General features: G+C 34.9%; 1 protein-coding gene across 1 annotated transcript; it reads left to right on the plus strand.

Moving 5' to 3' along the window:
- The first annotated feature begins 248 nt into the window (after positions 1–248).
- LOC109085885 (platelet-derived growth factor receptor beta-like) lies at positions 249–6,227 on the plus strand. Its single transcript, XM_042770623.1, has 5 exons — positions 249–279; positions 2,841–2,971; positions 4,029–4,194; positions 5,479–5,650; positions 5,738–6,227. The coding sequence occupies exons 3-5, from the start codon at positions 4,074–4,076 to the stop codon at positions 5,865–5,867; spliced, it is 423 nt and encodes a 140-aa protein (XP_042626557.1). The 5' UTR covers positions 249–279; positions 2,841–2,971; positions 4,029–4,073; the 3' UTR covers positions 5,868–6,227.
- Positions 6,228–10,097: the final 3,870 nt, after the last annotated feature.

Consider the following 10,097-nt stretch of genomic DNA (forward strand, 5'->3'; position numbering starts at 1 on the left):
CACTGATTCTGTTCTCCTCAGATCCTGAGGTGTGGTTCCTCGAGAACGATCATTTAATGGTGACTAAGACGCAAGTGGAAGGCACAATCCCATGTCTAGTAACGAATCCCTTGATAAACGTCACTCTGTATGAAGAAGACGCAGAGATAAAGGTGGAGGGTTCGTACAACCCCAGCACGGGCTACACCGCCGCCCTTGAGGCCAGAACCTACAAATGCAAAGGAGATCAGAACATATAGTACAAATAAACCTCCATCTTCTACGTCTTCAGTATATTTGGTACCTTTGAATTTTGATCCAATGCTCTTTTTATACCATAAGAAGGGTCTTTTATTGCTCAGTAGACTTGCTGGGATTTCCAGTTGTGCTTTATTTACAGTTTTTATTTCAGTTGCTTACAAGCATATGAAAAATACATAAAAAAATCAAACCTAAACTTTAACAGAACAATACACCTACATCACACATAAATAGTTAATTTACTGGCCATTTACCTTTTCCTACATATGCAAACTCTATCAAAACAGCAAACCCGATTCAAAATCGAGTCATATGATCAAAACATTTGCACTACTTTTCTATCCAACTAGAAAATATAGTCAATCATATAGCACAGTGGGTATAGAAAAGAATCACCCCCTTGAAAATAAACACATTTTATTGTTTTGCAGCCTGAAATGAATTTTTGTTTTATCCAGCTGTATGTATTTAGTGCAACTTATAACATCCAAGTGAAAGATATAACACCAACATGTCAAAAAAAAAAAAAAAAAAAACTTAGTTGGCAAAAAGGATCACCCCCCTTCTAAAAAAGACTTGTAAACTCAGTCAGGTGCAGCTAATCACCTTCTCAGTTTGACTTTCAACTGTGATCAGCTGTGGTCATTTTGATTATCTCAGCATGAAAAGAGCTGACCTGGAGCATTTGAGTCCTTGGTAGTGCAACTGAAGCAAACTATCTACTATATGGGTGGCAAGACACTGGGATAAAGAGCTCCAGGATAAAGTTGTGGACAGGCACAAGTCAGGAGACAAAAAAAATAAAAAATAATAATAATGTCAAAGCTTCATCAATGCCTAGAAGTCTAATATTAAGAAGTGGAAGGTATTTGGTACAACACAGAGCCTCCCTGATCAAGACGTCACTCCAAACTGGATGAAAGAGTCAGGAGGAAACTGATCAGAGAGGCGACTAAGAGGCCTACAGCAACTCTGAAGCAGTTGCAAGAATTTATGACAAAGAGTGGTCATTGTGGTCAATTCTCCACTAATGTGGCTTGTATGGGAGTGTTGCAAGAAAAAAGCCACTACTCAAAAAAGGATGCAGTCAGACTGAGCTTTGCCAACATTCCTCCAGTAAAGCTTGGAGGTGGTAATATCCTGTTATGGGGGTGTTTTGTCTGCAGCTTGGACTGGAGCACTTGTCAGGATAGAATTATTCAAATTATTGAGGACAATCTGCTGCCCTCTGCCAGAAAGTTGTCAATGGGAAGAAGGTTTACCTTCCAACATGACAATGACCCAAAGCACAGAGCAAAACTGAGCACACAGTGGTTGAAGAAAAAGGTGAATGTCCTTGCATGGCCTAGTCAGAGTCCAGACTTAAACCTCAGTGAAAATCTGTGGAATGACTTGAATACTGCAGTCCACAAACAGTCAACATCAAATTTAACTGAACTTGAGCAGTTCTGTAAAGAAGAGTGGACAAATATTGCAAAGTCTTTATGTGCAGAGTTAGTAGAGACAAATCCCAACAGACCAAAGGCTGTAATCAAAGCAAAAGGTGCTTAAACAATATATATATATATATATATATATATATATAATATATATATATATATATATATATATATATTTATATAAAAATTTTTATTTTTTCTGACATTTCGGTGTTAAATCTTTCATTTGGATGTTATAAGTTGCAACTGAGTAAATACAGCTGGATAAAACAAAAAGGTTCTTCTTTCAGACGAATGCAATCTGGTTTCTATTTAAAAGAAAAATATCCAGGCTCTTCTAAGCTTTATAATGGCAGTGAATGGGGGTCAAGATTTTGAAGCCCAAAAAAGTGCTCCATATATGTGTAAACCATAATATCTAGCTTCTGCTAACTGTTGTACACAGTTCAATAGAGAGTGGCATTCCAAAGTATGACGTAGGTGTAGCATAAGCTCCGGTGAGAAGTGACGAACACGACTTTAGTTATGTTGAAGCATCCCAGATATACACACGAATGCGAATATTTTAAATATGGATATTTGAAAGAAGAAAGTCATATAGGCCTAGGATGGGTTGAGGGTGAGTAAATCATGGGGTAATGTAAATTTTTGGGTGAACTATCCCTTTAAGTGATTTATTTATTTATTTGCTTAAAACAAGAAAAATAAACTAATTTAAAGAGGAAACAAGTAATTTTTTTTGAGCCCATTGACAGATTAAGATACTAATTCCTGTTTTCTATATATATATTCATTAAGTTTATTTTTTTTGACCCCATTGGAAGATATTTGTTCTTGTCTTAAGCATAAACAAGAATATATTTTTGCAATGTAGTAGAAATGATTTACATATTTGTCCTAATGGTTTAATATTACAGATATTTCTGATTGTATTTACCATTCATGTATCAACATTAAAGGCAATTATTTTCTGTTTTGAGTTAAAATGCTCAACATTTTCTTTTAATTTGTGTTTGTAAGATGGTAAAATCATAGAGAGAGTCCATGTGTTACACATCTGTCATCATTTACCGGACCGAGTCTTTCATAAACACATCAGATGATTTGTTTTATATCAACCGATAGCCGTTTTTGTTCTTTCGTTCACACACATGGCTTCAGTTCCTGAGGCTCTGGATCCCTACATCAACGCCTCCAAAACGGTCCTGAAACAGGGCGAGACGCTGAACATCAACTGCACAGTTCATGGAGCGGAGCTCGTCTTCTTCCTTTGGGACATTCCCAACAAAGACGTGAGTGGGCTGAAAATAAAACTCTTTGTTTCATTATTTTCTCGATCGAGCACTGAGAGCTCCCGTGAGAAGCTTTGCATGTTGAAATGAGCTCAAGATGTGTGGCCACACCTTCACGGGGAACGTGTTTTTATTAAGAGATAGATCAAAAAAAGATTGTAGTTCTAGTTTATCCACATTAGCATTTTGTTGTTAATTTCTGAGGTGGTTTGCTGGTTTTGACTTGCCACTGAACCGGTCACTAGTCAGGTTTGCTGGTTTTAGAGGGGTCAGTTAAATTGTTAATACAATCATGGTGCTAGCAATGACAAAATCATGGGTTTGAATTCCTTCTTGAAGTCTTGCTTTCCAGTACAAATATCTAAACATTCCTAAATCAAGATGCATTTACCTGAGAAGTAAAATGAGTTTAGGTGTGAAGTCTTGTTCTCTGAAATGTTTTTTTTTTTTTTTTTTTCAGAAAACAAGACCTTATATCTGAAGTCATGTTGCTTTTCAAGTAAATGTATCTTATTTTAAGGGTGTTTATGTTTTTGTACTGAAAAACAAGTTAAAAATACTGAGGAAGAAAAGTCTTTTTTTTTTTTTTTTGCAGTGAATGCAATGTAATCACTTTGGATAAAAGTGCCTGCCAAATAAATAAATGTAAACATACACCATTCAGAAATTAAGCTGGTTTTGGGGCAAAATGTCACAAAAATGCACCTAAAATTCAAATTGTGGAGTTTGTTTGAAAAAATTTGTGTGTTTTTGAGTGTTATATTTTTGCGGTAATTGGTAATAGATATTCTAATTATTGGACATGTGCTTTGATAAATGGAAAAATATATAAAACTGTATTTTTTTATATTATATAATTAAAATATTTGTAATCATTTAAAAAAATAATATTTTTAAAATATATAAAAATAATATTTTTTTAAAAATAATGTTTTTGTATGATAAAAAAAAGAAAGAAAATAAATGCCCCTGAAAATCAGTTTCTAGGAGCAAATATTGCATGCTAATGGAAAAGTTCATTTCTAACACTGAAAACCCCAAACCTTTTGTCCCTCAGGCAGGGGGCGTTGAGCTCTTTACTGATGTCCTGTCGTCCAGGAGGATGCGGTCCTATCTCAGCATCACAGACGTGTCTCTGGCCAGATCAGGACAGTACGTTTGTAACGTGCATGAGGGTGTGCAGAACCAGAAAGCTTCAGCTAGTATTAACATCACTGTACTGGGTAAGAGCTGCAGATGCATCACATTAACATAAAGTAGAATAAAGTCTGGCTACTCAAATCAGTGCCAGTCAACACCAGGGTTATTAGAGTTAACTAAAACCATGAAAACCAGGAAATAAATAAATAAAAGAAGCACACTGAGAGAAGCATGAATTATTTATCTGTTTTTTATTTTTAATTTTATTTAATAATTGTAAACAAAAAAATTACCAAAACCTGAAAAAAAAACAAATAAAATCTTCATTTATTTTAATTTAATATACTAAAATAACTGAAATAAAAATTAATAAAAACTCTATATAAAAAAAAAATGTTATAGTAAAAAAAAAAAGAAAAAAAAAAGAGAAAACATATCACATAAAATTAATCTTTAATAGTATCCAAATGATTCTAAAAAAAACAGTAGTCAGTACATTGCATCTGTATGAAATGCGGCCTTCATCATCTGAGCTGGAAGATCTGCGTGGTGTGTTTTCACTGATGCTTTGATGCAAACCTTAATTAAATCAACACCCGTCCCTTTAAAACAAGAGCTCAGTCTCACAGCATCTCCTGTGATCACAGGGGAACACTGCTTGTGAATGCGACCTTCTGCTGAAGGGAATAAGTTGTGTTTATTTTTAACATGATGAAACCACAGCCGTACACAGAATCCCTGGAGTCGCGCATACGCGAGTCACAGGAGCTGACTGTAGATCAATGCGGTCTGCAGCACTTACACACACAGGATGCAGTGACTGCAGGCAAGCCTTTATGAAGAAAGCTTTTAGCACCTGAACGTTTCGATTATGATCTATCAGCTGTGAGCATGAGCTCAATTATGGAATATTAAATAGATTGAGCAAGATGAGCAAAACTCACTCTGTCAATGATTTGATACACTAGCTTTCAAAAATTTGGGGTCATGAGATTTTTAATGCTTTTTTTTTAAAGTCTTTTATGCTCATAGAGACTGCATTTATTTGATTAAAAATACGGTAAAAATAATAAAAATGTGAAATATCATTTTTAAAGTAGCCGTTTTCTATGTGAATTTATTGTAAAATGTAATTTATTCCTGTGATCAGAGCTGAATTTTCAGCATCATTACTCCAGTCTTCAGTGTCACATGATCCTTCAGAAATCATATTAATATGCAAATTTGCTGCTCAAGAAACAATTCTGATTATTATCAGTGTTGAAAACAGTTGTGCTGCTTATTATTTTTGTGGAAACCCTGATATACTTCAGTGTAACTCACCATGACTGTTTGTAAGCATGATATTTTCATCTGTCTGTCTGTAGAGAAAGGATTCGTGGCTCTTTCTTCTCATCTGGACAGGAACGTCTCGGCGCAGCTTGGAGAAAACGTGGAGCTGACGGTGGAGATCCAGGCGTATCCCAAACCCACCGTCCACTGGACTAAAGACGGCACTGCTATTAGAGGACACAACACCAGACAGGAAAACGAGACCCGGTAAAGATCCTCTCAGTACATGAGCTCTATTAAACAACATTAAACCTTTCCACAGGATGTCAGACGTGTGCTCTGGATCTGCTGCAGGTTTGTCAGCACACTGACCCTGGTCAGGATCCGACTGGAGCAGATGGGTCTCTACACCGTCACTGTCCAAAACGAAGATGACTTTAAAGACTTGACCTTTGACCTAGAGGTGAAAGGTGAGACAGTTTGACATCTATTTACACACCGCCCCATTTCCTATAAAACAGACACCCGTTTAAGTCTGGGGCAAGAATAACACCAGCTGTTGGTATTACTGTAAACCCTGCATGTAATGTAATGTAATGTAATGTAATGCAGTTTAATTTAGTTTGGTGTCTGTGAGATTTTAAATGCTTTTAAAGTCTTTTATGCTCATAGATGCTGCATTTATCTGATTAAAAATATCATTATTAAAGTAGCTGTTTTCTATGTGAATTTATTGTAAAATGCAATTTATTCCTGTGATGCAAAGCTGAATTTTCAGCATCATAACTCCAGTCTTCAGTGTCACATGATCATGTTGGGATTACTGTGAAACATAAAAAAATTTGTATAACATGTCTCCAACACATTACCCCAGACAGGTTAAAAAAAAATATGTGTATGTGTGTATATGAGTGTGTATATATATATGTGTGTGTGTGTGTGTGTGTGTGTGTGTGTGTGTGTGTGTGTGTGTGTGTACATATCTACACACGTGTACATATCTACACACGTGTACATATATTATACACACATATACTTATATATATACACACATACACACACACATACACACATATACATACATATATATATATACACATATACATACATATATATACATATACACACACAAACACACATACATACACATATATATATATATATATATATATATATATATATATATATATATATATACACACACACATACACAATATTAACATAAATAAATGAAAAAAAATCCATAACTTCACACATCTAAAGCATCTTCAATATCTCCATTTTTAACAAAGTCCAAAAACACCTCCCAGATATCAAAAAATTCAAAGGGTTTCTTTCTTATTACATATGTAAGTTTTTCAAGAGCTAAACATGTTAAGTTTTTCAGCCATAGTACAATGGAAGGGCAATTAGTATTTTTCCATAGAGGGCAATAGAACGTCTTGCTTGTAATAGACACAAATTCACCAACTTTCTTTCTTTAGTGGACAAAGAGCAATCATCTTCATACATACTCAATACACATAATACAGGACTTAGAGGAATTGGAGAGGAAGTAAATTGAGAAACATATTAAGTCACCCCAACCCAAAACTTGCCCAAAACTGCACCTCCTCACATTCCCACACACAATGGAAAAATGCACCTCAGAGCTTATTGCATTTAAAACAGATCAGGTATATTAGGGTTACATTTATTTAATCTTACAGGGGTTATATAAGTTCTCATGACCCAATTATATTGTAAGAGTCCTTACCAAGAGTTCAAAGTTTGTGTATTAAAACAAATTGTATTCCAGTCATCTAATGAAATATCCATATTTATATCTTGGATCCATGCTTGTATTTTATTTTCAGAGCTTTCTTTATGATTTCCTCTTAGTATGTTATATAATTGGTTAATCCGCCCTTCAATGTAGCAATCTTACAATGTGAATGTTTCCAATATTGAAATTGGGGGGAGTTGTGCAGAATTCTTTAAACGTGTAGAAATAAAACTTCTGAGTTGCAAATACTTAAAAAGGTGTTTCTGAGGTATGTGACATTTTGCTACAAGATTACCAAATGACATTAATATATTATCTTCATACAAATCTTTCAATCTTAGCATTCCCTTATTCATCCACAATTTGAACCCCATATCCTTTTTAGCTGGGCTCAAATGATCATTTCCCCAGATAGGAGAAAAACAGGAAAGCACTGGGAGGTCTCCAAGATATTTATGGGCTTCGTACCAGATTACAATAGTATTTTTTACAAATGGATTATCTGTTCTTTTTTTTAAGTTCAAAAACAGCCCTTGGAGCCTACAAGACCCAACACAGCAGGACAAAGCAAACAAGATGGTTATGAGCGAAACATTGTACAACATACAACAATGATCTGACAAAAGACTGAGCATGAGACGATCTAAAATAGGGGAAAGCTAATGAGGAAACAATGGCAACAGGTGTGACAGAAACACAAGAGAATTAAGGATATGGAGTGGGAGGGGAAAACGCCACACTGACAGCAGAGCACATGGTGAGCTGTCAAAACAAAACCCATGTGCTCAAAGACAAGGCACACAGACACTAAGACACAGCAGATCAGACCAAAGTCATGACAGAGACTGGCCTAAATGAACCACACTCCGCAGGTGACTTTCCTGGCATTAAAATAAGAGTTATGAGGGTACTTCTCATTGAAGGAGGGAGATGACGTTGTTGAAAAGCTTCCACATATGCATCCAATAAAGGATATATTTATTTCTCTTTAAATTCCTTAAAAATGTAAATTGGAAGCCCATCCGGACCCGCTGCTTTACCACCCCTCAAACTAAGGATAGCATTAGAAACCTCTTCCAATTCAAGTTCCCTATCAAGCTCAGATCTTGTTTCTTCAGTGATAGAGGGAAAATCCAATACATCTAAAAAGTCATTCGATTAGAGAGGCTTGTAGGAAATTCAGATTGATATAGAGATTTATAAAATGAGACAAATCTCTGCAGGATCTGTCGTGATTACCCCATTTTCATTCCCAATTTCATTAATGGATCTTTCTGAAATTAATTTCTTAAGCTGCCAGGCTAACAATTTGGTGGGTTTTTCGCCCTGATCATAATAATTTTGCTTCAATCTTAATATACTACTAGGGCTAATAATTTTTGTTTAAAGTGTTTGGATTTATCTATATCTATTAATTTCTCTACATTTTTTAGTATCCAAATTAATCATCGTTTGTTTAAATTTATTCAATTTCCAATAATAGAAGTCTGATCAGTATTTGTACCAAAGTACAAGTCTATTTGTATATGCCTTAAAGGCTTCCCATCTAATAGAAGTCTGATCAGTATTTGTACCAAAGTACAAGTCTATTTTAGGGTTCTGCAGCCAATTTTATTCCAATTTTTTGTTAGAGCTAGAATATGACCCAACAGTCATTTAGATATAGAATGAAATAAATGAATAAATCTGAAAACGGAAAATGCAAAAATAAAAACAAATTTACTATTTTAATACTACAAAAACTATAACAGAAAATGCAAAAATAAAAACAAATTTACTATTTTAATACTACAAAAACTATAACAGTATTACTAAAACTTTAACTAAAATTAAACTGAAAAATACAAAAATATTTAATTTTACATTTTAAATGCAAAAAAAAAAAAAAAAACTATAATAGCATCTCAGTTATACTAAAATAACACTGAATGCGTTACAGGGTCTGGACTTGTGTAAGCACACACACACACACACACACACACACACACACACACACACACACACATGTGTAAGCACACACACACACACACACACACACACACACACACACACACACACACACACACACACACACACACACACACACACACACACACACTCACTCACTGAGAGAGTCTCGTCCCCTTATCAGTGCGCTCTGGTCCTCCCACACAGCAGGGTGCGGCGCTGCCTCAGACTCGCTGGCCTCTGCTACTATTAGATTTTCACAAAATCTTTCATGTTGTTCGACTCTTAAGACACCTTGTGTTCAGACATGAGGATAAATAATAGAGCGGTGAACATTAGGCAACACCTTCACACAGGGGCAGATTTAGTGAATTTGGGGCCCCAGGCAAAATATAGGAATGAGGCCCTATACATTTTCACACATTTTCTTAGATCAACCTTGAGGTTCCTTTTTTTGTTTTGATGCTTGCTACTGCACAATGGTGCCCCATAGTTGTGTCCAATGTTTCTAAATTTTTCATGTACATTTTAAATGGCTTTAAATACATATATCAAGAGCATGCTCACAGATGAAAACAAAACAGCATTGGATGAAGTGGATTAGAGCCCTGCACGTGCCTCAAATATAGGCCCATTTTTTTTTCCATCACCATACTTAATGGATATCTAAAATATAAAAATAATGAAAAGCCTAAAACAGACCCGATTATAATTTGCATTTATTTTATAATTCCGTACAATTAAAAACTAAAACACAAATTATAACGGTATATATATAGGCTATGTAAAACTTTGTCCTATAATTGTATAGCTGCTTTTTTATGTTGCTCTGTTCTGAATACCTTAACATGTAAAGGATTTTCTGCAACGCAATTTTGTATGATATGTAAATTATTTATTAGCCTTTTTTTTTTTTTTTATACCCATGTCATGAATTCATTGTATTCACACTTGTAAAAGAGCAAACCAATTAATTGTTGTAGGCCTACCTGATCTCATGAA

The sequence above is a fragment of the Cyprinus carpio genome, chromosome A14, assembly GCF_018340385.1.
Source record: "Cyprinus carpio isolate SPL01 chromosome A14, ASM1834038v1, whole genome shotgun sequence".
Taxonomy (NCBI): domain Eukaryota; kingdom Metazoa; phylum Chordata; class Actinopteri; order Cypriniformes; family Cyprinidae; genus Cyprinus; species Cyprinus carpio.

What these genes read in the sequence shown, in the direction of transcription:
- LOC109085885 (XM_042770623.1), top strand. Translation starts at nt 4,074, where the DNA reads ATGCGGTCCTATCTCAGCATCACAGACGTGTCTCTGGCCAGATCAGGA. An exon ending in TATTAACATCACTGTACTGG is followed by an intron (nt 4,195 to 5,478) that starts GTAAGAGCTGCA and finishes GTCTGTCTGTAG; the next exon opens with AGAAAGGATTCGTGGCTCTT. An exon ending in AGACAGGAAAACGAGACCCG is followed by an intron (nt 5,651 to 5,737) that starts GTAAAGATCCTC and finishes GATCTGCTGCAG; the next exon opens with GTTTGTCAGCACACTGACCC.